Source organism: Bacillus rossius, chromosome 14, assembly GCF_032445375.1.
Source record: "Bacillus rossius redtenbacheri isolate Brsri chromosome 14, Brsri_v3, whole genome shotgun sequence".
In the NCBI taxonomy this organism is placed as follows: Eukaryota; Metazoa; Arthropoda; class Insecta; order Phasmatodea; family Bacillidae; genus Bacillus; species Bacillus rossius.
This window is the reverse complement of record NC_086341.1, coordinates 28,070,546-28,098,454: the sequence shown is the minus strand read 5'-3', so window position 1 is coordinate 28,098,454 and position 27,909 is coordinate 28,070,546. Positions and strand designations below refer to the sequence as shown.

The following is a 27,909-nucleotide window of genomic DNA, read 5'->3' as shown; positions in this document are numbered from 1 at the left end:
ACTTTTACTTGCCTACTTCACTTCCAGTTCGGACAGCCCTTTAGATGTCACTTCCGGGAACTAGTACGTATAAATATATACTTAAGGCGAATTCGGACCCCGCCTAAAATCCGGTGCGTTGTTTTGCTTGTGTGCGCGCGCCTAGTAAATAAATTGCTTACAGCGCTTTCCAGCTAAAGAACAATTTGGAATCGACTTCTGTCATTCATTCTTGTCATCTTACATATTTTATTATTAATGCATTTTGAATTCATGTTTTTTATTTTATTGCAATTTTTCTTACGGCTTATTCACTGCGGGGACGCAAATCTAGAGGATTCACAAGGGTAGCCTGCGCAAATTTCCCGGGGGGAAAAGGATGGGGGGGGGGGAGATTAAAAAAAGTGGGGTTAACCGACACATCACCTATGGAAACGATGCTTGTATGTTGTATACTTCCCATCTTTTGGATTACATGCATGCAATAAGCAGAAAACTTTAAAATATACAGAAAGTTTTCAATAAAAAATAGTTTTGACATCAACCCCATTTCACAGTCAACGCTTTTACAAGTGCAGGCAGCCCCCCCCCCCCCCCCCCCCTCAGTAAGAGCTTCTAATTCAAAGGGAGCCCCAGGCCCCCTGCCCTACCCTCTTGCGAATCGTAAGCTCCGAAATGTATCCAATTCTTGTTTTTGTTAAATTTTGCATTAGATCATTTTCTTTATTACCTGCTATTTGTAAAAAAAAAAAAGCTAAGTACATATTTGTACCTATTATCCTCATTGTCCAGAGCTGTCCTTTTGGTCCAAAAACACGGGAGGATGGCAAAATATAGTGAACTCCAGTCTGCTCCTGGCCTATATCATCGTTTCAGTTTTTTAATGTTTTATTTTTATTTATTAGCACACTTGGGTGGTTTTTTTTTTTAAATGTTAGTACACTTTTAAAATAAGCTGAAACTGTGGTGTTTATTACGTTTAGAGACGTCAGAAATGCGTTAAAAGTGCCTTTTAAGGGGGCTTTTATTATTCTAAATTTCTCAAGTCACCATTTCACTAGGAGTTAATTCCATATCAAACCAAATACCCCTTTTTATCACCTCCCCATAGTTCGAAGCTTCCATTTCCATTCACTGGAAATTCATTTTTTTTTGGTGTGCTTCCACAACTGCTTAGTGCATGTAACTTCACTTGTATAGTCCCAGTGTATAAATATGTATCCATACAGATGCGTAATGAAGGAAATAAGTGGTAGTGGCCTTGGTTGTGTACACGTGCAAGTGCTGGTGTTGCAGCCGGCGCGCCACTCCAAGCTGGAGAAGGCGGACATCCTGGAGATGACGGTCAGGCACCTGCAGTCGGTCCAGAGGCAGCAGATGACGGTCGCCATGGCGACCGACCCGGGCGTCATGAACCGCTTCAAGTCGGGCTTCAGCGAGTGCGCCGGCGAGGTGAGCCGCTTCGTGAGCCGGCTGGAGGGCGTCGACGCCGGGGTGAAGCAGAGGCTCATCGCGCACCTGGCGGGCTGCGTGGCGGGGCTGCAGCAGCTGTCCTTCCCCGGGCTGGGCGGAGGTCTGCTGGCCAACCCCGAGGACGTCAACAACAACGGCGGCTCGGCCACGTCCGGGCTCCGGGTGTCCGGGGGCCTGCAGCTCATACCCAGCCGGCTGCCGACGGGGGAGCTCGCGCTGCTGGTGCCCAACAGCAGCCAGCTCCTGAACGGGGTCCTGCCGTTCTTCGCGTCGGAGGACTCCCCCGGCCTCCCGGCCACGCCCAAGAACGGCGTGCTGAGCCCCGCCGGGACGGGCATCTCCATGGACCGGTCCCACCCGAGCGCCTTCACGGCGGTCACCAGGACGAGGCAGGCCGTCTCCCCGCTGCCTTCGTCCTGCGGGCCCGACTACACCTCCTCCAGCGACGACGACGAGGACGACGACGAAGACGACGACTCCGTCATCTCCGACACCTACCTGAGCCCCAACTCCCCGCCGGCCGGCAGGCTCGGGGGCTACCCCGGCGCAGCCCACCGCCAGGACGACAAGCCCCAGCCCGTGTCGCACCTGAAGCTCGCGCCGAGCGCGGGGTCCGGCTTCAAGCCCTACCACCAGGCGGAGTGCAGGAAGCCGCAGCAGCAGCCCACGGTGACCTCGTCCACCTGCCCCGAGAGCTCACCCGAGGCGAGCAACCTCCACAACCCCCCGGGCGACCAGTTCACCCAGGTGAGGCTGGAGCTGAAGACCATGCCCGTGTCGTCTAACCTGCTGTTCCCGGACCTGACGGCGAGCCTCTCGTCCACGCCCATGTCGCAGACCGTGTCGTCGTCGACTCCCGTCCAGCTCCCGCTGTCCGTCATCACCTACAACGAGAAACCACACTGCGGCGAACCCCCCGCACGCCAAAACACTGACAAAGACCCGCTCGATTTTTCCTTCGGCAAAACGGAAAACAGCGCGCCGCTCCAGGCGGTGGCGTGGCCGCAAGCGTGCGAACCGGTCAAGAGGAGGCACTTGACGCTTGGTTTCGACGATCAGGTGAGCCAACCATCCCCGCAGTCCCCGCCAAACTTCTTTTTCCCGACCAAAATCCCACGGCTGGCTCTGGACACGGTCAGCCGCCACAACGCTCCACTTGTTTCTGGTGGCGACACTGACGAAAGAACTGCGACAGATGCTCGTGTGCAGCACGCTGGTGAAGGACTGACGCCATTTGCTGAAGAGACTGCTGCTTCCTCTAGCTCGCACGTGAATGGCTCGGAGGATTTTTGTAACAGGGACATGTGGAGGCCTTGGTAGAAGATATTTCAAATTGTGCTGCATGAAATTTTTTTTTTTTGTTTAGTGGCTATTTGTCATATCATGAGCAATGTTTTCCAGTGCCAATGTGAAAAGTGTGAAAGACATGTAGAGTAACATTTATAAAAATATTTTGTTTTACAAGATAAAGCAATGTACAGTTTCCAGATGCACATACAACTAAAGTGAAACTCCTATTTTTTTTTTTTTTTTCAATATTGTATTCTTTCATTATTGTACAAAGTTCTGATAGAGCATGGTACATGTTAAATATTTCTTGAGTGCCTTTTGAAAATAATCTATGAATAATGAATATAAAAAAAGACTTGATATTATGTAACTATTTTGACAACCAAAGTGTGTAATTTTTGTATATACAAGTATATTTTATAATATTTAATAAACAAACATTAAAAATATTTACTTGTTTGAAATTTTTTTATATAAATTTAAAACTATATTAGTGGAATACTAGTTTGATTTTTCCAGAGAAACACTTTTTTTTGTATCAGTACAGTTAAATATATTTTCCATCATGATGGCCAGGGGGAACAGGAGGCCTTTAAATTGTTACATATTTAACTGATTTTGGTTTGTCGGATACAATTATCAGCAGGCACACAGTGGTTGGGAGTTAAGATTAATAATCGCCTCCAAACAGGTGATCAGAGTTTGATTGCCAGCGGAGTCAAAACCAAATTTTTCGCAAGTACAAAACATGATGGACGTAACCATACTGAGTGGATTTTCTCGGGGTTATCCTGTTTCCCGCCCCTGGACTCACAATGATTTGTCAAGTTTGTCCGTCATCTGTCCACTCGTCAAGCCAAGCGATTCACAATGATTCATACGTCCGTCAGATTTTTTCTACTTGGCTGCAGCTAACAACTTTTAGAGCTCTTATTATTGAGTAAATTAATCTCATATAGGTTCACCAGTTTGACGATCATGTACGCTAAGCACTTATAAATGATAAAACAAATCCTGAACTATTTATTAAAATATATTTTTGAGTTACCGTGCATTATTAATTACTTGTGTCTCTTAGACAATTTTTGTTTCAAATTACAAACTTAAAAACATGTTCATAAGCAAGTTTCTAACAAAATACTAAAGCAGCTTAGTAAATAAATAAATAAATTTAAAAAAATATTTTAAATAAACAAAAAACATTTCAGACATTTTGAGGTTATAATTTCATCCGTCCATCTGTTGAAAGTTAAAGCTTGGCAAAGTTTTGATGGACGGACACATAGAATTTTTCAGGCTTTCTGATTGGCTGCAGTTAATGAAATTGACGGACGGATATATCACGTGCTTGGGTTGCTGTCCAATTCAGACTATTGTGAAACTGTGACAAAGAGAGTTCGCATTGCTTAGCATCAATGAAGAGGATATTTTTGCTGATTCGTTAGTTTGTATTTCTATATGTATTTTTCTTAAAGATTTTTCTGTGCTGGGCTATTAAAACTTACTTTCATGTAAATCCATCCCTGGCAATGACAAACTTTAAGTGTTGTTAGAAGATCCACATACAGTGTTGTGTCTAAACGTAACTCATCGAGGTATTAGGGAAAAGCTGGACTGGAAAGACAAAGAAAATTATAGTATAAATGACTGCAATAAAGAAAAACAATTTTTTTTTCTTCAAAAAATATTTTTAATTTCAAGCATGCATATTTAGTAATTTCTTCAAATTTAAGGTAGTCAATTGTTTGTTGAACACAGTCCCAAATGAGAAACAGTTGCCACCTCCACCAATGACGAGAATGTCATCACCACCACCACAGAGTTCTGTAGAGTGGTTATGTAGCATTAGTGGATAACTTGGATCCTGAGCCTACAACAAACAAGCAATCAGTTGGCACAGTTGTTACTGCATTCTTATCATGTGTAACTAAGAAGCACTGCTAATCATATTAAGTGGTACAATACGTAATTTCACGTACGTAATTTTATTGGAAAAATAAGTTTCAAAAGTCTTATTTCAAACAGTTTGCATTCATATCAAGAACTTAACTACTGGACCTGCATATTATGTTCAAAAACTGCCATACCCATAACTAAATTTGTAATGGTTTCGTTTGTTTAATCTTGTCTTTAAGTTCAGATTTTGTCCCTTAATCTAAATAATAATTGCTAGCAAATAATGTTTTATAAAATTTTTTTTATTATGTTTAAAAATTAATTTTGTTTGGAAAAAGTATATGGAAACGTGTAACTCATTTTTCTGGCAAATTTACAAAATGATCTTATATAAAAAAATTAATATATACTCTTGAATGGTTGTGAATTGCTGGAATAAATGTTACCATTTACTGTGGCTAGCCAGAGAAAGGCTGCAAGTAATGAAACGACCTGGTTTTAGGAGCCTTTCATCCACTTAAATTTTGCAAGAAGGGGGAGGGGAAAAAGACACACACATACACACACAAACTTCAACTCTATTCACACATTCTTAAAGTCTGTATATATGAATGAAGGTAATCAAGCTTGTGGTCTTACAGTACTGTTAAGTACTGTAGCAGGAAAGCACTAAATGATAGCTAAATAAATAAATGCATAAATAAAAACTAAATAACACATTCTTGCAAAATTTCAAACAACTACTACAATCGCTCCAGATGACAGCTAAAACAACGCAGAAACAAGGGTAGGAGGGAGGGTGGGGGATGGTGTTGTTGCTGAAAACTATAAAAGATAAAAGTTGGGCTATTACATTAAATTATTTTTTTTTTATTAGCCCTTACCTTTTACGAAGGTCATTCTAAAAGTAAAGTTTCTCCAGGAATTATCATTTAAGATAATGAAACAAATTTATTTTACAACACGTATGACACCTTAGCTATTTTTCTACGTTGCAACCACACAAATGTTTATATGCCTTCTGCATACTCGGTTACCGTCAAATTGTTGAACCAACCATTAATGTTCTCTTTCAGTTCGTTGTCACTTCCATTGTCTATGCCATTGAATTTTTCCCTCAATCCTTGATTTGAGTTCGTCAGTCACAACTGAAGGTTGGCCCAAGCATACTTCATCATGAATATTTGTTTGCCCATGATTAAACATGATGCAATATTTTTGAACTGAAGCTTCATTCATCACTTTACCATAAACCTCTGTTATCTGTCTGACAATTTGAATAAGGCAGAATTTTTTCCCATTCAAAAAGTGTATTACACTACAAACCTGAAACTTTGCGGGATCTTTAATTTTGTCTCACATTTCAAAGTCTTGCTATGAACAGTGGACTGTAGCGGCTCGCTGTTGACAGACTGGCAAAGGAATGTACAGGGCATGTCGCGGCGGTGGGGGGGGGGGGGGGGGTGGCAGAACTGTGCAGCTTGTCACATCATGATGTTCTTTACTTTTAGAATGACCCTCGTATTATATGGGTGGCTAACCCTGGGTTAGCTGTTGTAACCAATTTGTATCACATGCTTAATTCAACATAATCAAGTTCATTTTGTTATTTAAACATATAGATCAGTAATGTCCAACTGTACTCACTTGAGAGGTGGATATAATTTGTGAATATACATAATCTGCAGGCCTGACTAATAAATTTTCAAATTTTTTTTACAAAAGATTTAATACCTTTACACCTAATATTATAATGGAATTTGTTATTTGTTGAAAGAAACTAACTGTTCCAATTATGTAATATTATTCTTATTACATAGTATAACCAATAAATACAATGTGTCATGTGGCACTGGATTAATAAAAAAACCTTAATAATAGTATTATTACATAATTTCAAAACCTTAAAAACTAAGAAGAATTATCATTAAACATTAAATATACTGCAAAAATATGACCAACATTATTCCAAAATTTCTGAGAATACTGTGGTTTCTTAACAGGGTCGGCTGACAATGTCGTGAGCCTGATCTGGCAGGTGGATCTCCAGATGTCCATTACTTATCTAGATCAATGTACAATTAATGTTAAATGAAGAATAGTTTAACTGAAATAAATATTAACACATAACAATGATAATGAGTCCTTGATGACTTGTGTCCCAGCATGGAAACCCCAGATTACTCCTCAGCGATGGATGCCACAGGACTCCTGGGGGTTTTCATGAAAGGAGATTACGCGATGGTTTGCCACTACCTTCAGCAATGAAGGGACCCTGTCCTGGAGCCTAGACAGTAAAAAATGCCTGACTCGACAAGAAATCAAAACGACAACCTCTAGCTCACTAGACAGAAGACATAACCACTGCAACAAAAGGTGAGACATAAACATAACCTATAACAATCCTTAAGAATTTATAAAAAATATAATTTTTTTTCAAAATAGGTTTTTAAATCTTCTGAAATATTTAAATTTTTTTGAAGAAAGACAAGGGCTTTTTTTTCTTTTCATTTGTTGAATTTCAAAGTTTTTGAATGCACCAGGTAATAACGCTTTGTCGCAAGGCCTGCTTATAACCTTCAGAGCAGCTAGGCATACTCACTTACCTCAGAACAGCAAGGCCTACTCACATGCTTACCGGGAGAGCATACTCCACACAGGTCCAGTGAGCTGTGTCAATGACAGCGACGCCCGGCTGCCTCCCGGCGAGTGTGCCCACACCGCCCACTAGCACCAGCCTGCCGCCGGCGCAGTGTGCCGTGTGGCCGTACCGTGGCAGCATCACCACGCTGTGCCTGCTCCACGCCTCAGCGTCCACATCCAGCTGCCACACATCGCTCAGCGGGGACAGCCGTGCGCCCAGCCCGCCTGCTACCACCACCCTCGACGCGCCGATCGCCGTCGCAGAGTGAGAGCACCGCGCACCGGGCCACGGCGCGCTACCGACCGGCATCACCCGCCGCGCCGAGTTCCCCGCCGGCACATCCAGGACCCACAAGTCGTCCAGTACCTGCGCACGTCAGTTCATTCTGAAGGTGAAGCTGACGTATCTGTCTGAACATAAGCCTACCTTTTTTTTCTGCTAATTTTAGCTGTGTCAAAATAATGTGTTGGCCTAAAATAATTGAAATTTAAAAAAATAACCACTAAAGTTGTAATAGAGTAAATCTTATTATGAAAAAAGTTATGGAGCCACTAAATCATTACTAAAATATGTTGGATTTGAGATCTGCTGTCAAAAATAACGGGACAAGTGTGGTTTTATTTGGTTAACAGATATTGCTATATTTACTAAATCTGTAGTTCTGAATTTTCACATAGGCATGTCTGTGAGAAAAGACAAGAGGTGTGAAAAATTTGCGAATTTTTTTTTTGAGTAATACTAAGAATAAAAAAAAAATATATTGTACATACAAAATACTCATATGTAAGATTGTAAATGCATCTAACCTCTAGTGATGGGGTTCGTCCCCCGAACACCAGAACCCGGCAGTGTCCCTTGACGGACGCCACGGTCGCGGTGTGCCTCCAGCGGGGCTTCCAGACGCTGCTCTCTCCCTCCAGGCCCAGCCCGACCACCTGCGCATCCAGCATCGGCGCGTCGCCGGGCGCCAGCAGCACCGGCTCCGGGTTGGCCGCGCGACTCGGGGCCGTGCGCCCGCCCAGCAGCAGGACCCGCCCGTCCGCGAGGGGCGTGACCGTGTGCTGCATCACGTCCAGCCGCGCGCCCGGGGGCCACCTGACTCCCGCCGCGCTGGGGGCGCCCGCGGCCAGCCAGCACGCCTCCGCCCGCCTCCGGTGCTTCCCCTCCGGCGACACCCCGACACCCCCCACCACCAGGCACCCGTCCCCGCGCCCCAGCCTCGCCGTCCGGTGGCAGAACCTCCACAGGTCCCGCCCGACACCGTCGCTCGTCCACGCCCCGTCCGAGCCGCCGACGCCCACGCCTCGACCCGGCGCCCCCGGGACGCTCCTCACCTCCGACAGCAGCCGGTTCCGCGGATCCCTGGCGGCGACCGTCAGCGCGTAGTGCAAGCACTTCAAGTGCAGCTCTTCGAACTCATCGAAAGGTTCCAAAGTAAACACACGGAACCTTTCTTCATGGTCGGTTGTGTGCATGAACACATCCAGGACAGATCTGGCAACACAAGCTGGCCAACCCTAAAACAAAGCAACAACTAGAGATACTAGTTTCCTGGAAAAGTTTTTTTGAGAAAATATTTTGAATCCGAGAAAATTATTTGACACAGAAACACACAAATAAATTTTACCGACCATTTATACAAACTTAACAAAATAACTGAGCCAATACGTGGTCAAGAAAGACAAAATGTACTCTTAATATGGGCAATCTCCACAGTACTAAAATTACTTTATACCTGTAATTTTTTTTTTATTTCTTCTGTACTGTAATATAATGGCAATACAAAAATTTTAAAGTGATAAAAAAGTTTGTAATTGTAGATAAATACTACACACTATACATATATGCATACACACAACAGCATATAAAGATTTTACTACATCTAAGTATAGCAACCTATCTTTAATTATGAAGATCTATGTTAGTATTGGTTTTTTTTATCTTGACGTGACGTCTAATAAATAGATGAATGCCGGCTGCACGCAAAAAAAAGTGTCCCGTTACGCACATTGTCCTGTTACGCTCATTGTAAGCTTGCGCCGCATCTATCTCTCTTCCACTCGATTGTAACAACCATCGATATGATTTTTTCGAGGCACATTAAACTTGAAACACTTCCATTTGTTTCCTACTTTTCCTATCATCGCCCTATCCTTAATAGAATAACACAGATTGGAAGAAGTTAAATAGCAAACATGTAAAAATTTATAGTTAAAATGTTAAAATAATCTCTTTGTTAAAGTAATAAACATATTTGAATTAATGAGTGCAAATAAAAGTAAATTTATCAATTAAATTGTAGATTTCATTTCACTCCTTCTTTGTATCCATACAAAATAGTGATAATTCAATAAAAATGATTCAATTTTATTCATAAAAGTATGCAATCATTACATCAATGTTTTGTTATGACGTTGTCACGTTAAACTATCGTCCGTAAACCGACTTTACAGACAACCATTTTATTTAAAAAATATGTAGTTATATTTTTAAAGGAATTTTTCTGAATAGAAAATTTTTCTCAGGAAATTTTCCCATTCACAGCTCTAAGTAACACTATTACCGAATATGTATATATTATAATTTAAAACTAATTATAGAATAAACTAGGGTGGGGAGTCTGGACATTTCACTTCAAAGCAAAGTCCAAGCCAGTATTGCCCATAAACTTCAAATTTGAATTAAACTTTGAATAAAATATTTTTTGTTTCCCTAAACAAACATGAGTTAGAAAGAAACATGTTTATTTCTGCACAAGAAAATTTGAACAACCTTTTTTATTACTTTAGAAAACATATAATTTTTTTTTATCTCTCAAAACTGCATCCGTATGTACACCACAGACGTTATTTTAACAAACTACCTGATCATAAAAAAATTAAATTTCGTGGCCCAAAATACACATATCCAAAGTCAAGCATTAAATATATCTAATTCAACTTTGTATTTTTGAAGCTCTATCCAAACCTAGTAAGAGGTTTTAATTACCCTAATCCAAATGTTTTAAAAATTATTATGTAGTTAACAATTTTATCTTTAAAATTTTTAATCTGATAAGATCAAAATTAAGTCCAATAAATCTTTTTTACTGTGGATGCTACTCTTTCCTCACAAGGTGAAATGGCTACAGCGGCTGTTCTGTTGTCTTCGCTCTGCCTTCAACGCCTTCTGTCTAACCACAGCCAGGGTGTCTACCAGATCTAGTAAATTAAATTCCCTGATTTTTCCAGGTTTTCCAGGTCTAAAACTGAATTTTTCCAGGTTTTCTTTAACACAATTACGACATTCCAAGAAACTGAAAAAAATTGCATAATATTACAATGACGGGTTTCAAAGTATTTCAACTTACTTAAATTAGTAAAAAAATTACCTTCTTCCAAACGTGGCCAAAGTGACTCAATTGATGGCAAATAAAATATGCTGCTACAAATATTTCACACACTTCCTTTTGCAAAAAAAAATTAGTAAAAGGAAGCTCCCATCAATTTCGCAGTGACTCAACATTTGCGTCTATTGCACTTACTTCAGAACGAGCCAAATCCAACATTCGAGCCTTCTTCAACTGCAATGCCTTGATCTCCTCTTCAACTCTTCTTTTTTCTGCCTTCTTCTTGTCTGTAGCTTCCTTTTCTTTTTGTTTTGTTTGCAGGGCTTCCTTACGCCTACAACTAGCATTTCTTACATACTGCTCTACACCTCCAGAACGTTGAACAAAGTCATACATCTGTCTTTGTGCAATCAGTATTTCTTCCTGCAAGTTTTCAGTCAGCTGATTAGAATTCACTGAAAATCCTCTTTCCAATGATGCATTTCCATGGGAAAGTACCAACACCATCCTCACAAACTTTAGAAGGCCTGTTTTGGAAGCTACTGTATATGCCTTAAGAATGAGCATCCACAAGTGATCAAGGCGCCCGTCTTCTCGAGAAAAAGACGAGAACAGTGCTGCAGAATCTTGCAAGGAACATACCAACTGATATGATCACTCAATGTTATCAGCTTCTTGTCCTGATAGCCACCTGTTTTGAAGACAACATTCTAAACTGTACTTCACACGCTGTTTCCTCACACCCGAATTTAAAGCCACAGACGGACATAAGCAGGAAATTCCCTTGGTAAGATTGTACTTCAGGGGACTTTTGTCTTGAAGTTTTTTTACCATAACCTTTAGACAAGTCCTATCATTTTTCTGTAACAGGACAGACTTTTCTGGTACTTTCTCTTTCCTGATGGCATGGCGTACTGCATAACCCAACTTGATATTGTTAGCAGTCAATAGATTTTCCTGGTTATCTACATCCAATGGAGATACATTGCGTTTCTCCCTAAAGCTCTTCAGTACTTCTGGTTTCAAAATTTTCCTGCCAAAGCTAATAAAACCAGTGAATCATAGAGAAAAGGTGCCATGGGTGCTTCACTTTGGAACAATGTGAGAAACAATTCCAGCTCTGATGCCAAAAAAAAAAGAAGAATGTCAATTTTACTTTTAGAAGATTATCTTCAAGAGCACATTTCACTACACTGAAAGAGAGAGATGAAATAGAAACTTCACTAACCAATTTCTTTAGGTGGGGTAACGTTTTCATGGCACGCTCAGCAACTGCAGTATTCCATATGATTGCACAAAATTTCTTGGGAAAAAGCTCTGATCCAGTTATTCTAATGTAATCTGCCCTCCTTGCAGATATGTGCTTAAACAAATAGTAACTGTGCCTCAAAAAACTAAAAACGTCCCATTGTGTAACAGAAATTCCAGTTTTGAAAGCACCATGGACCGTATGAAGCCCACAGCTACCAATTTCTAGCAAAGATGGTGAATCTTCACCAAAAGTGTCTGTGATATGTATTTTCAACGCTAACAAAAATGTCCAGTTTACGTTGAGGGCATCCATAGATACTTAAAATTAAATGCACCTGTCGGTATAATCTGAACGTGGGAAGCACATGCTGCAGCACGTCACGTCAGCAGGATAACAGACCATCTTGAACCAGTTTGTATCACGTGATTTGATGCCACTTCCGAATCCGATGGTAAATAAAAGAATTTGGACGTGGGAATTGTTCGTTATTTGCCATTCAAAAATAAAAATGGGAGGGGATACACATGATGCCACGCCAATGCAAGCTGATCAATAAACAAAAAACGTATTGCCAACTACAACCTACCAAAAAAAAATTCCCTGATTTTTAAAAAAATTCCCTGATTTTTCCCTGATTATTCCCTGATTACAAAATTCCCTGATATTTCCAGGTTTTCCAGGTTTTCCAGGTTTTCCAGGGTCAGTAGACACCCTGCACAGCTCTTCCTCCACTCTCATTTAGACATCCCTTTCCTCTTCCGCACTTGGTGTGATTATGTTTATAACTTTCTTTGAAAACTGTAAGTATGTATATACATAGTTAAATGATATTTTTATATGTACAAAAAATGTCTGAGGTGTCTCGCAGGGTGCTATATTAAAATAACACAAGAATTTAAGTATTTTAGAAATCACGTATAGTATAGACTATTCTAAAGAATGTTTTGGTCTTTATAAAGGCAATATTTACGCTTTATAGAAAGTAAATATTTAATTTCATGTAATATTTATTTAGTGTCTTTATATTTCATTTCTTATGTTTATTTGGACTCTGTGATCAACCCAGACTGTGAATTTCTTTCGCTATTGTTTATCTATGTATTACTCTATGTTTATTTTATTTTTAAATATTGTCAAAGTTAGTATAGCAGTAGTATTTTGAATTAACGATTAATTTAAAGATGAACCCGTCACAAATGGTCAGTAATTTTATAATCTTTTGTTTCAAAACAAATGAAAGAAAATTGTTTATTAGTGAAGAAAAAATATTCTTTTAGAATGAATGGAGACTTGATCGAGACAGCAGCTAAAACGCAATGCATTTTGAAATTGATATATAATTTAAAACATTTATTCGAAGATTGAAAAAAAACTGCTACTACAAATAGTAGTTGAGTTTGTAAGAGAATAACGATATTTAATCTACGGAAGATTATACTCAAATACCAATATTTTAAATAATTATTTCTAAGAAGAGAAATCGTAGGAAATCCTTCTTCAAGAGATTACCAAATTCACTTGATATTCTATGACTACTACGAAGATTGAATACCGTTTGTAATACGAAGAAAAAAGAATCCTGTCAAAATGAGAAGTCACAGTTCGAGCCCAGGAAGGATGAACGTCGCGCAGTCCAGTCCTGTCGCAGACATCCGGAAGGACGGAGGCGTTACGTCGCGTATTCCTGCAGCACGCTAGAGGACGGAGGAGCTGCACAACTACTGCAGTCATTGACGTGTTGAACCAAGGACTCTCCGAGAGCCCACACGTCTCGTGGTTATCCTACATCAAGGTTTGGTCCCTTACCCCATCAACCGAAGACTCGCTGTATAGAAGTCCCTGAACTAATTTCAGTTTAAGCACAACGAACTTTGTTTGACCGATCTAGACACTTTAGTATTATAATGGATATCCTCTGTAAAGAAAACATTCTTAACTTGTTCATCTTTAGATTTAGAATCAAATCCCGGAATCGCGATCCCGATCATGATAGGTAGTATGACTCAGTACAGATGGAATTTGGTAGTATAATAATGTGTTATTATCTTTTGCTGACAAGTACTGCTTGAACGTACCCAGTTGTCCAAGCTCTACAGGACTGATTTTAGATAAGAATTCATAACTTACTAATTTTACCTTTCATTTTAATGTGTGACTTTAATTGTACGAAATACTTTAAATTACACTTAAATATTTAACATTTGATAGTGAAAACAACTCACTCAAGTGTTAATAGAATTCATAGGCGTGCCCAGACTTTTCCATTAGGGGGGGCCCTACTAAATTTTTAAATCAGAAGCTGAATTTAGAATGATAAATAGCCTAAATACATTCACTCATTGCCGTGTTTATATTTTTGTGCAGTATCAACGAGATATGTTTACTAGTTAATATTTATATCCGTATAATTTTAACAATCTTGAAAATATGTTTTTTTTTTTTTCCATAGACAATGTTTAAAGGGTACTTACACATTTTTCCCCCTCAAATTTTCCTATAGCTTGGTCCATATCTACCTTGAAATGAACTTCTTTTTAGAGAATGCAAACACAGCAATTCAGACAACAGAACTTTAACAAACCTATTAAAATATTTTTTTTTACTTGGCCATTTTAAGGGACCTCGTGTTTTAAATAAACTAAGGCGGCTGTATTTCCAGAACGATAAAATGTTTAAAAATATTGTTAATTAGCACGCTGCAACACTGAAAAACAGTTTGAGTGTCACAGTGGCAAGAATATATGAATATTAACGAACGCATTAGAGAAAATGCCGATCTGAGTGATTACATTAGGGGGGGCCATGGCCCACCTGGCCCCCCCTGTAGGCACGCCTATGATAGAATTGTTGGATGCTTGAAGTTGATAGTCATATGGAATTCCATCTGTAGCTCAGAATAAGGTAGTTTAAGGTAATCTTCATGTTACGTGTTGTTTTATATCTGTCAAAGTGTATTGTCACCGTCATAACACGCACTACACATGAATATAAATATAAACAGTACATTTGGATTTTGATAACACTTTATTCCAAGGTCTAAAATTACGATATTATTATTTAACGTACCTTTGAAACACCTTACCTTGACTTTTACACTCAAGTATCGTAACACAATTCTTGATACTGGGAGAGTTCGGCTAGAATTGAGGAAATTATTAAATAAATTAGATAATTTAATTTTAGACACTAGCTGGCTCCACATCTTCTTCAATGTTCCCTGCCCCCTATTTTCACTTCTATCGTATTCCCTGATATCTCTGCTCCCATCTCTTTACGTAAACAATCAGTGTCAAACGTATCGTTAAGAGTCCTCACCACATGCCATTCACAAGCACAAGCTGTACAGTATGTTTATCACCTGTGCTTCGTAACGCTTCTCTTGGGAGTCCAAGTCCGGGAACGTGTCCACGGACAGCAGCGGCGAGTTCAAACTTCTGAAATGCTCGGCCATCACAATGCCAAAGGCATCATGCGGAAACACTTGCTCGTAAGTGGCAAAAATCCCACGTTCAAATTTCGATGCGGCCCATCCTATTAAGGCTGTTGATCTGAAACACGCAACATAAATATTCTCCCCACTAAAACAAACAACAGTAATTTTTTATTTATTTACAAATTTATTTATTTCCAGTGGTAACATGCGTACAGAAAACTGAAAAGCCATAGATGGCAGGCACCATACATAAACAACAAAAAATCATAAAAGAAAGAAATAACCCACTGCAACATACTGAACATAAACATAATACAATTTTAACACGAACAATTATAAAGACAAGACATAACTACTACACAGTAAAAGTATAATAATCACTAACAAAAAACATTATTAAACATCACTAGATATTGTATGGTGACAAAGTAGGGAATAATATCAGACATTGTATAAATTATGTATTAATATCTGTTATCTCTTTAGTGAATTATACAAGTGTAATTATACCTTATAAGTACATTAACAATGTGAGAATAATTAATGAATAAATTACTCTAGCTAACTAATGTTTTAAGTTGTACTTCCCTGTGATAAATAAAATAAAAATCTTATGTTAAATAATAACCAATTAATACACAAATTCATAACTGAATTACTATTCAAGATAACAAAACAATGATAACTATTATTGGGCTTAAATAATTTCATACGCTCATACATACTTAAACAATGACAAGTCATAAACCTTGATAAGTATAATTAAATACAATATAAGAACCACATTATGTCTACCAATAAGAATTGTACTGATTTAACTTACATACTAATAGAGAGGAAGTAACATTGAGCACATTTTAAGATATACGAAAGTTCTATTGCAAAAAAAAAAAAAATAGTATACAAGGAATCCAGAAACCGTATAATTATATATAAGTTAGCAGTGTTACTCAATTTCATAACAATATGTCTGAAGGTATATCATGAAGTTATGTAAGATAGGTAGTCCGAATTATAAAGCTCAATAGGACACGAAAATTGATTCCAGAGACTTCTGGGAGAAATAGGAAAGTGAATTTAATAATCAGTTTATGTGGCAAAACTTAATAGTCACTGTAACATCAAATTCAAAAATCATTAAAAATATTACTTAGTCAATGCCTTGTAAACAATATGTAGGCTACGTAAATACTACGTATTGATGAAGCTAATCCTTTAAATCAGTGTCCTTTTTAAACAAACAGACATGATTTCAAGAAGGTATCAAGCTTCAAGCTGGTCACTATGCCACGACGGGTCCGACACGCTCAATGATCAATGAAACACAAGGTCGCTGTGATGCCACCCCGAAAAAATATGCGTCCTGACAGCCTGCAAAAAATATATTCTATTTCTAATTTTGTCGTGTCGTGCTGCTGACAGAAAACAAAATGGAAACTGAAACCTTACAGAACTTAACTTCAAAAATATTTACCTAGTTGGTAAATCTTTATGCTAAAAAATAAAATTTGGTTTTACATGTAGGGTGCACTTTATTATTTGTAGCTTGCCTTCATCAGTGTACCTATATAAATGGATATCATTGTGTTTATGGTCAATGTTGTTATTGTAGATTGGAGAAGAATTAATTTAAGAACTGACGAGTTCAGCGAAGAACTTTTAATTAATAAAGTTCAGGCTCATGGTATTCTGTATGACAGTGGGTTGAAAAATTACAGAAATCATCTAAAAAAATAAAAAGCATGGGCTGTGATAGCATGTTTTTTTTTTCTCTTTTACGCTGATTTTAGCTAATCATATACTGCATTTTATAGAAGTATTTGGCTTAGAATGATTTGCAGACAGCCATAATACAGTTGGTCGTGTAAATGTTGTTGTGGTATTATGACCCAACGCTATCAAAACTGTCTTGCTGTAATGATGTACGATAGTTTGTCTGGTTTGTCGTGTCGTGTTCATCGTGATTGTGACTCCAACTTAATGAAGTTCCACACTTACTGTGAATTTGTAGATACAACGAACACTAAGTTCTCTACACAGTAAATACTATCTGAACCAGCTAAACAACACAATTTTATTGCTGTCGGATTCACTACAAATTGTAGCTTCCACGTTTTATTTTACTGAAGTAAAAAACTTATTTTTAATAATGTCTCTTCGAAGAAAGTTCACCAAATCAAAAACAAAAAAAAACTCAGAATGTTACTCGTAATTGCTATCTCGCAGCATATTAGTGGGAACAGTGCAGCAAAAACCCTAGATCCATCTTTCTAGCAGATAGTGTGATAACAAAGACAAAACAAGACATGAAATTAAAAAAAATAATTATGTTATAAACTGTGGAGACTGATTCATGTGGCCGTTTCATCACATTATCCAAAAATTTTAAATAAAAACTTGTCATAATTATTTAATATCTGTAAATATCTTCATATTATTTGGAATTAAAAAGGTCATAAAAATAACTAGAAATTGAAATATAAATACACCACAGTTTTATAAAATTTATTTTGTTTACAAAACTTGTCATAAGTTTGCTATAGCTTAAGTATGTAACAGTTGGTATTATAATCATTTGTTCGACATATTAGCTCAGTGGTTATAGTTTCCAGCAGGTGAGGCAAGGGTCACTGGTTTTATTCCTGACTGAGTTGGGATTTTTCAAATGTGGATATATTCCTTCCTGGGGTCCAGCACTAGGCGTTGTGTTGTCCTTTTCTTTTCGGAAAATGTAATTTTTATTGATTTAATGAATGATGTACCAAAAATAAAGTTTTTATAGATGAAGTCTACATACAAATGGTAAATTCAAAACTCTATACCACATTAATACATGCTTCCACTACATGCTAGAACTGACATAAAAATTTGCCTTAAACCATTAAATAAGGACTTGTTTAATAGAAAGAGCCATTGATAAATCTTTATTGTGGCTATATAATTAATGTATTTAAAATAATGTGCAAAGCCGTGCAACTTTAAGTCCTACCAAAACTAATGAAACCAGCTAGTAAATACAGAATATGAGTGTTCACAAACCTTGTTTCATCCATGTAAGTGATGGAGCATTCCGCTAGGCACAATGTTGGCAGCGAGAAGTCGGTTCCCGAACCTCTGAGGACATTCTCCAAGCCCTCGAGGTCTTGCAAATCGCAACCAATCAAGCAGTACCTATTGCTGCGTAGGACCACACCTACAAATGATTCATCTGCAACCAACAATTTTACTTATATTGCAAAACAATTTATCAAGAAGCAAAGATTATTTTAAATGAGAATGTTCGTTCAATGTCTTAACTCAAAATTTCATGTGTGTGAGACAAAGAGATAGACAAAGGCACAGTGGTAATCTCAGAGGACCCACGTTTCAATTCTGATGTTTTTCTAATCCTGATTTCAGTTTGATCGTTTCTTACTGAACTTAGGCCAAGGCCAATTTCTTTCCGACCATCCCTAATTTTTGTTGTTGTGTTTCTGTCTCAAGTGATATTGCTGTTGGTCAATAACAGATGCAGAAACTTGTGAAGGAAAGTGGAGGGTTGATTGGGACTTGGGTTTAGAAACTTAAGTTTTCTTTTAATTTTTACCCATAAAACACCAGTTCAACTTGCGCAGGTTGCAATCGGAATTAAGTTAGGGTGGGGAGTGGGGGGTGGGAGGCTAGTCCAGCACACCTGCACCTCCCCTTAAGTCAGCCACTGCCGTCGACACGTGAATGTGTACATACACTATAGTAGCTAGGGTATTGAACTGCAAAGAAAACCTGGGCTGGGAGGGGAGGGGAAGGGGCCAGAAGCATTACAAAGGAAGAGGCTTATAGCACCATGGTTCGCTCCATGCTGGAGTATGCTGCAGCAATATACAGCAGCGCTTGAGAGGGAACTGGAGGAAGGTAGCTAGGTGGGTGAAGGTAAAGTGAATGATAAGTGATAGGGATGGAAAGGGAGAGTATATTAGAAGCCCAACAGAGATGAAGAAAATTGGGTGGAAGAGTCTAAAGAACAGAAGGCAGATGGAGAGGCTAGTATGTATCAAGTATTGAGCAGGGCAACGAGTTGCGATGGGGAAGTCTACGAGTAGAAGAGAGAAATCAAGGAGAGTTTTTAGGGAGGAAGGAGAACGGAAAGGAGGAAAATCTCAATGGTAGTAAAACGATAGGGGATGGAATGTCTTGGGTGAGGAATGTGTGACAGCAAGGAGTGTGGCTCAATTCAGGAGAACGGTGAGAGGAAAGCAGTGTGAATTCTTGCCACTGGGTTTGTGCCCAATTGCTGAGGTAACAAACTAGACAGGAATATTATTCTTACTAGAGCTGTGAAAGTCACCGACGGCCTGCAAAAGATCATCGCTGGCCTGGATTATCGCAGCTTTCCTCTCCACAACTTCCCGGAAGTCTACCTCGTAGTAGGTTACCTCCGGGTGCAGCCGGCCGCAGCCTAGAAGCCTGAAGAAGCTGGTGTCGAAGCCAGCGCCAAATGAAATTATCTATAATTGCAATGAAATCAGCAAGTAAAAAATATATACTTCAACATTTTTTTTAAACAAGAAATTGCAAAAAAACAAAAAAAAAAACATTATTTGGGTACCTGGGCGGGTTGTTCTGCAACTTCTCCCAGGAACTTTTCGAAGACAAAGTCGACTATTTTGGCACGCACGCAGTAGCCCACGTTGATCAGGGGACTGCGACGGCTGCTCTTCTCCACAAACAACTTTATGAAACCGTCTTCGAAATAGCCCCTCTCTACCATGGAGCATTTAGAAACACTGCTGTAATCATTTGTGCCTTGTACCTGAATGAAATTAATACTTTATTAACTGACTAGTTAATGACCAGCGTGCATTGCAATGCCTCAATAATTTTTTTTTTGTAATTTGTTTGAAGTTGGTACACATACAAAGCATCTTTCTCTCTCTTTCTATCTACATATCTATAGCTATATATCTATATATTTATAGCTGCCTCTATAATTTCTCTCCTCTATTAGTCTAATCTTTCTCTCTCTATAGCAATGAAATATTAAAAATCTATGTTTTTAACTATCTATTTTTTTAATTTCCTTTTTTTCCGGTCACAGGTGAGACACAGGTTTATAAAAACAACTGCATATTTGAATGCAACGTTGTGACATTTTTATTTATATAGTTTTGTTTTATTTATAAAGTTGTAAACAGTAAATAGAAGTGGAAATAGAAAAAAAAAATTAAATACAGGTAAGTACCACTGGTATTCCTTACACTGCATTCAAATATGTAATTGCAAGTTATATTAAACTCTAAAGGTCATGTAAAATAAAATTCCAAATGATAGTTCCTATTTTTGAGAAGCAAGTGTAAGTAGCCTAGTTCATTTTTTTTTTTTTAATGAAGATTTAGTTTAAAGCCACTATGCATTTCATAGAGACATAAAAATATTCTTCTGAAGTGAAGTTTTGAAGTTTTTTTCCCCTAGTCATTCTACCAAAAATTTCTAAAAAAAAATTACCAAAACTATAATTTTTCTTTTAGAAAAGATTCCTTAACTATTCAACAATCTATTTCATTTTACCTTTTCTTTACCCAGTAATCAATGCTCCAAATGACAGTGATAATGGCAGAAGCTGGTTTGAAGCTCACTAGATAAGATTACGTGTTGGTATTAAGTGAAAATTTTTTATGAAGAATATGAAAATTTGGAACTCAAGCCTCTAGAACAGGAGTGCACGTTCAATTTCATTTACTGATGGGAGGAGGAGGCGATGGCTTGAGGAAGTAGAACCTCTTTGACTGTTGTGTGCTTTCAAATTGTTTACTATTTTTGGTAGTATTTATAGCTTTTGATAATTTTTTTTTTTAGAATTTTGGAGGGGGGAAGAGGATATATAAACCTCCTTCCTGCGTACGCCCATGCTCTAGAATACCCTGAATATATGCAAAGTGTCAAACAAAATAAGGTATTTCCTTTTAACCATGCATGTATGAAAACATTAAAATAAAAATAAAACATAGTATTGTATAACATGCAACACCTCCAATTTTTGGTAGTTATTAATATAATAACCCTTGCATCAATTCAGTTTATTTAGAGGAATACATTGACTAAAATCGACAACAAACCTGCGTCACAGACTTCGTCATTGTTAAATAGCTAAACTAGATGTTCTGAATTAATTTCGCCTTAGTTATCTATTCAAAAAATTTAATTTTCCTCATTAACGGGGCTACACATGACCGCGGTCAAAAGACCGACATGAGTTATATTCATTTTGTGAACTTAAGTCATAAAACAACATAGGTTAGGAAAAAGTATATTTCCATAACACCCCAGAAAATCTTCCACTGAACATTTCAAAGCCTCAAATATTAATTAAAACCAATTGAAAACTACATTTTGGCATAACGTGTTATCTGTAAAATGAAAATAAACAGACGGTACTCATAGATATAATAAATAAATATAAATATTAATACTTAAGAAGCTACCTAACTAGCAAAACTAGCGCTTAATATTTGGAAGAACTACTATTCATTTATTGTACTGAAATCCTGAAATGGACATTATAATGAAATTGTTAAGGTTTATTACGGAATAACATAAAATAAATATTAATTATTATTTTTATAATTGTAAAAAAGTACGTGAATTTTAATAGGTGATAAATGCCAAAACAGCTATTTTCCTTAAGACATATATCCAAAAATACTACCCTGAAAAATTACATGTGCAAACAGTATGGCTACAAATTTACATTTCAGCACTGGAGTTGTGGCAAGACGCGCGAGATTCAAATTTGCATACTACAGTTCGCTACTTTTAACTTCACAGGGTTGCAACAAAATACTGTTTGACATTCCTGCTTAGTTGTCAACCATTAAATTTATTCTTATAAATTTCCGAACATTCTTTACAACCACAGTTTATTATTTTGAAGAGCAGATGTTCTACAATTTGTTTTCAACATAGCAAAAAAAATATTTTAGAGCTGGACAAAGCTGAGTGCATCATATTAAAAACACACTTTTTCTTGTCGATATTGTAACTGTCCAGACGGAGCATGGTTAAGCGAATGTGAACCAAAAACATCTGCTAGTTTCTCTTTTCAAAACATATGGATCATAATATCCATTAAATTCTTTCTTACCAAAAAAAAAGTTAAATAAGAGAGATGTTTTCAATATTGCACAGTCTGTTGTCTCACCCTCATCATTTGTCTTCATCCCCCTTCAAAATATTTTGCTTTATGCTTCCCTCATTGTTTGACCCCACTTTCACTAGCACATACTCCATATTCTAAGTGGATATTCAATCATGTGCTAGATGCTGTGTACTACTCCTTGCCGTCCGCCGCGGTCTCGTGCTCGAGGTCGGGCGCAGGTCCTAGCGGGGTGGCTGGCTTTCTTAGAGATTTCTGTTCCGGGAGGGCGCCAGGCTAGCTCGGTGTCTAACCGTGTGACGGTCGTGGGTTCGTTACCCCAGCGTGGCCCGCTAGAACCGTCGGCAGTGATGGAATTTGTTTCCTGATTAGGTTGGGTTGTTTAGGTTAATTTACATACACTGTTCTGGTTGTTCTACGGGCCGCACGTCGCGCACGGGTGGTGCGGGGTGGACGTTTTATTGTTCACGATTTACACTGGTTCATTACATTGGGCGCGAGGTCTACTCGGCGGTACATGACTGCCAGTGAGGCGTCGGAACACGTAGAAGTTTTGATTACACTATTATTACAATTACACTTGACAAAACGGCACCATGTGGTGCTCTTACATACACGATTACACTCCACACGTTATCTGAGAGGGACACCTGCGTGCCTCTACGTGTGTTTACTTATTAAGCCCTCACGCCAGTCGCAGTTGAGGGAGAGCGTTCGATTAGCGTCGGCTAATCTCTTAATCGGTAAATTGCGTCGCGCAGGCCCACCTGTGTGGACCGCGGCTCGCTACTAAATTAAAAACACGTTTAAGCTTGGATGTAGCCTGTGCCTGTGCACTGGGCGATTAATTAAAGTTCTAGGGTGGCGGGAGACAGCCCGTACCGTGAACTGCACGGCCCCACATAATGATTTGTGGGGGGCATGTTAAATTGACGCGGCTGGGTTAGGCCCTACACTGGAAAAGGACCGGGCGCACACGGGGAGTATTTAAAAAAGGGTTTCAGTTGTGACTATAATTACCAGATGGACGTTCGGTGAAACAAAGAAATTATGGCTCCCCGTGGGACGTGCGTCCATCCCGGTCCGCGAGTCGCGCTGTACTGTCGTCTGGCCCTGGCGCAGGGGAGGGGTGAGCTCCCTGTCGCGCCAGAGTTTCTAAAGTTCCGTTATTCGTAAAAATCTATATAATTAACTAAATTTAAGTGGCTCTAAATTCACATAATAAAACATAATGATTAAATTAATATCTATATATGTTTTAGAATTGACATTTAATAAGTTTGTCTAAAATAAGTTTGCATATTAAAGTCAAGCTGGAGACTCTGTTTCTTGGTAACTACTCCAGTGGCGAATGATAATGCAAATTTGGGGCTGTTTGAATTACATCACATATTTCACTATTGGATTTAGGCTGAAGGCCGCAAGGGTTGCACTCACAGCTGTTTTAGTAGAAAGCTACACGTGAGTGACCCGGGCACTCCTACGTCGCACTGTATTAATTAGGGGCTTTTGTTTGTTTTTGATTACTTTATTATTGTGTGGGGAATTTTGTAGGTACGGGGAGTGCGTTGCATGCGTAATTAAAATGGTTCGCTATTCTCTACCTTGGGCTGCGGTCCGCTCACTTTACTCAGGTGGGCCATGGCTAGGAGTGCTTTCCGTTAGCGGAGCCGAGTACTGGCGGGTGCAGGTCGCGCTTTGGGGTGGCCTTCGGCCGTACGATGTCAAACGCCCCCACCTCGAGAAGCCCAACCTTGCGCCGCGAGTGGCTCCGCCACGTGAGGGCGCCCCTAGCTCCGGCAGCAGCACTGCTTCAGCGGTGTCCGTGATGGCCGCAGCTGGTAGGCTCTGCGTCCTGGGCCCAGGTCGTCCCACGTCGATTGTCCAGGTGCTGGCCTGTTGATGTCGTCCCTCGGCGCCTGGTACGGCGTGGATGGGTACAGCCCCCTCCCCCGTTCCGGTGTACCGGGCGGGTTTGGAGTAGAGGCCTCCTCGTCCTCGTCGTCCAGTTCCGTCACCATGGGGGTGGTGTTGGCGTGGTTGTTCTGCGGTTGTGCCCTAAGCACCTCCCCGGACTTGTTCTCGGGGGGTGACAGTTGTTCCGAGTGTGGCTGCGGTGTCTCGCAGCGTGCGGTGGTGCGGTGGTGGCCAGGGTGCCGGCCGGCAGGGGCGGCGGCGACCAAGGTCAGGTGGCTCTCGGCAGGCTGGCAGCAAGCGCGGGCGGCGCTCGGCACGGCCCGGCTCAGCCTTGCCGACATGCGGGCGTTTCGCGGCCCGTCTTGCCAGACGGATGACAGGTGTCATCGTCTGAGTGATGGTCACATGCGGTGGTGGGGCGGTCGGGCGTCCAGGTGCCGGGGCATCGACCTGCATTGTGTCAGGCAGATGCAGGAAGCTCAGGCGACCCGGTAGCCGCGGTGACGTCACGGTGTGGTGGCGCGGTGGCTTTGGGGGCCAGAGTGCGCGTCGCCTCTGTGGCTGCTGTGGCAGGCCGGCCGAGGGGCGGCGTCGTGGCGCTTCTGGAGCACAGAGTGCGCGTCGCCTCGGTGGCTGCTGTGGCGGGCGGGCCGAGGGGTGGCATCGTGGCGCTTCTGGAGCACAGAGTGCGCGTCGCCTCGGCGGCTGCTGTGGCGGGCCGGCCGAGGGGTGGCGTCGTGGCGCCTCTGGAGGCAGGAGTGCGCGGCGCCTCGGCGGCTGCTGTGGCAGGCTGGCCGAGGGGTGGCGTCATGGTGCCTCTGGAGGCAGGAGTGCGCATCGCCTTGGCGGCTGCTGTGGCAGGCTGGCCGAGGGGTGGCGTCGTGGCGCCTCTGGAGGCAGGAGTGCGCGTAGCCTCGGCGGCTGCTGTGGCAGGCTGGCCGAGGGGTGGCATCGTGGCGCCTCTGGAGGCAGGAGTGCGCGTCGTCTCGGCGGCTGCTGTGGCAGGCTGGCCGAGGGGTGGCGTCGTGGCGCTTCAAGCGTTCCTGATGTCGCCTCTGGTGGTGACGAAAACGGCATCGGCGTCGTGCGCGTCTGTTTTGTTCTGGCAGGTTGAATCGACTGAGCCACAAAGCCAGGCGGGCACCGCGGGGCGAATCCAGGCAGCGGGGCCTTGCACAGGCGTCTCGGCGTCGTGGCCCTGGGCGTTGCGTTTTCCAGCATCACTTTTGAGACCGCGTACTCATGTGGCAGTGACGACGGCTGCATGACGTTGAAGCTAGGTGGTGGCGATGGTGTGGCGCGACGTGTCGTTGTCGAGTCTGGTGGCATCCCGGATGAGGCATGTGTCGGGGACGACGCGGGTTGCGTCGGAATGGGCCTTCGCGGCACTGTGACAGTTGTCAGGTGCAGTGGCGAGGCCATCCCTGTGTCGTAAGGTGTCACTGACACGAGGCGGGTTCGGGACGTCGTGGCAAACTGCGGTGGGACGGTCGGCGTCGTGCGTCGTTCGGTCGGCTTCGGCGGGTCAAGCGTCTTCACAGTCGTGTTGAGTAGCGTCAGGTCTGCGTGGGTTGTTGAGGCTGGTGGCTTTGGGCCCGGAGGCGGAGGGAGCAGGATTGGCGGCGAGAGGGTGACGAGTGTCGGCGTCGGGACGGAAGGTGTCCTTGGTGAGGCATAGTGCATCGGCGTGAGTGGCGTCAAGTCGATGAAGCGTGGTCTCGCTGGTGACGGTGTTTCCGGACTTGGTTCGGGAGGCATCAAGTCTACGAGGGACGTCGAGGTTGGTGGCTCCGGGACAGGAGACGGTGGGAGCGGGATTGCTGGCGTCAGGAAGCCGAGCGTCGGCGTCGGGACGGTAGGTGGCTGAAACATTGTACGTGACGGTGCGGATGTCGTCGGGATGTGCGTTCGTGATACGTCATGCATCGGCGTGAGTGGTGTCTGGATGTCGTGAATCGTCACGGCGTATTGTAGGGGAGGAATTATTAGCGTCGCTGCCGAATACTGCACCTGGGTGGCTCGTTTTGCGGTACATCGCGCGCACGTGAATGTGAAGGGCTCGCGCCGCAAAGTCCCTTCACGCTCGTTAGTGCAGTCATGATGCCATAGGCCGGCACACTCGTTGCAGTGGTAGCCCATGCTACTTCCTCCAGGACACGACAGGTTTCCACACATCGTCACCCCATATAGGCGGTACTCTTGACAATAGCCACACTCGTACCACGCGGCGGTCCTGCCATATAGGTACCAACTCGGGCAGGGATGGTAACACCCAATGCATTCGGCCGCATACATCTCTTGTTATCGTGAGTGTTCAGCTGTGTCGATTCGTGTTTTTCACTCGTGGATCTGTGCGCGCCGTGCAAGTCTGCGCGCGGGGAAGCGCTCGCCAGCTGGGCAGGTGCCCGGACAGCCGCACAAAACGGCGGCCGAGAATGGCCGCGTCTCGGGCAGGGGTGCGAATGGGCTTGCGAGGCGATGGCCGGGAGCGCTCGGACAGCCGCAGAAAGCGGACGGGTGGAGGATTGAAGGAGGGGGTAGCTGTTCGGATGGCCGCGCGAAGCGGAGAGTTGCTAGGGGGTGGAGAAATGGGGTGGTGGGGGGAAGGGTGTTCGGCCCGTCACGCGAAAGAGAAAGCGGGATGGTGTGGAAGTGAAGAGGGGTTGGGGGTGGCCGCTGGGCTGTGACGTCGCTCGCCTGCGTCGCGCGTTCTGCTGGAATGTCGTGCGTTGGGGGAGGGGGAGAGGGATCCTTTGTCCACTGCTCCTGGCGCGTCAGCCTGTCTAACCCTCGCGCGTCCAAAATGGCCGTTTTCATGCAGTTTGTTCGGTTTTCACGTATTTTGTTCAAAAATTAGCCACACGCAGGGGGCGCCATTTGCCGTCCGCCGCGGTCTCGTGTTCGAGGTCGGGCGCAGGTCCTAGAGGGGTGGCTGGCTTTCTTAGAGATTTCTGTTCCTGGAGGGCGCCAGGCTAGCTCTGTGTAACCGTGTGATGGTCGTGGGTTCGTTGCCCCAGCGTGGCCCGCTAGAACCGTCGGCGGTGATGGAATTTGTTTCCTGATTAGGTTGGGTTGTTTAGGTTAATTTACATACACTGTTCTGGTTGTTCTACGGGCCGCACATCGCGCACGGGTGGTGCGGGGTGGACGTTTTATTGTTCACGATTTACACTGGTTCATTACATTGGGCGCGAGGTCTACTCGGCGGTACATGACTGCCAGTGAGGCGCCGGAACACGTAGAAGTTTTGATTACACTATTATTACAATTACACTTGACAAAACAGTACCCTGTGGTGCTCTTACGTACACGATTACACTCCAGACGTTATCTGAGAGGGACACCTGTGTGCCTCTACGTGTGTTTACTTATTAAGCCCTCACGCCAGTCGCAGTTAAGGGAGAGTGTTCGATTAGCGTCGGCTAATCTCGTAATCGGTAAATTGCGTCGCGCAGGCCCACCTGTGTGGACCGCGGCTCGCTACTAAATTAAAAACACGTTTAAGCTTGGATGTAGCCTGTGCCTGTGCACTGGGCGATTAATTAAAGTTCTAGGGTGGCGGGAGACA

The 27,909-nt window shown here is 42.0% G+C and overlaps 2 protein-coding genes across 3 annotated transcripts in view; one reads left to right on the top strand and one right to left on the bottom strand.

Annotated features, from left to right (window-relative positions):
* LOC134538752 (uncharacterized) overlaps positions 1–3,189 on the top strand; it is a 28,717-nt gene extending 25,528 nt beyond the window's left edge. The window contains exon 3 of the mRNA XM_063380231.1: positions 1,276–3,189. Within this exon, the coding sequence (XP_063236301.1) occupies positions 1,276–2,772 (1,497 nt within the window). The 3' untranslated portion in view covers positions 2,773–3,189. The remainder of the gene's footprint in view (positions 1–1,275) is intronic.
* Positions 3,190–4,408: 1,219 nt separating this feature from the next.
* On the bottom strand, positions 4,409–21,704 carry LOC134538751 (tRNA wybutosine-synthesizing protein 4-like). Of its 2 annotated transcripts, none has more exons than XM_063380229.1 (8): positions 21,388–21,704; positions 19,881–20,084; positions 19,602–19,779; positions 18,335–18,503; positions 15,221–15,410; positions 8,089–8,799; positions 7,277–7,648; positions 4,409–4,612 (listed from the first exon to the last, which is right to left on the bottom strand). In XM_063380229.1, exons 1-8 carry the CDS (start codon positions 21,406–21,408, stop codon positions 4,439–4,441), a joined length of 2,019 nt encoding a protein of 672 aa, XP_063236299.1. In that variant the 5' UTR covers positions 21,409–21,704; the 3' UTR covers positions 4,409–4,438. The 2 variants fall into 2 exon arrangements, with proteins under 2 accessions (XP_063236299.1, XP_063236300.1); XM_063380230.1 differs by having other exon boundaries at positions 7,269–7,648; positions 21,388–21,696.
* Between the last annotated feature and the right edge of the window lie 6,205 nt (positions 21,705–27,909).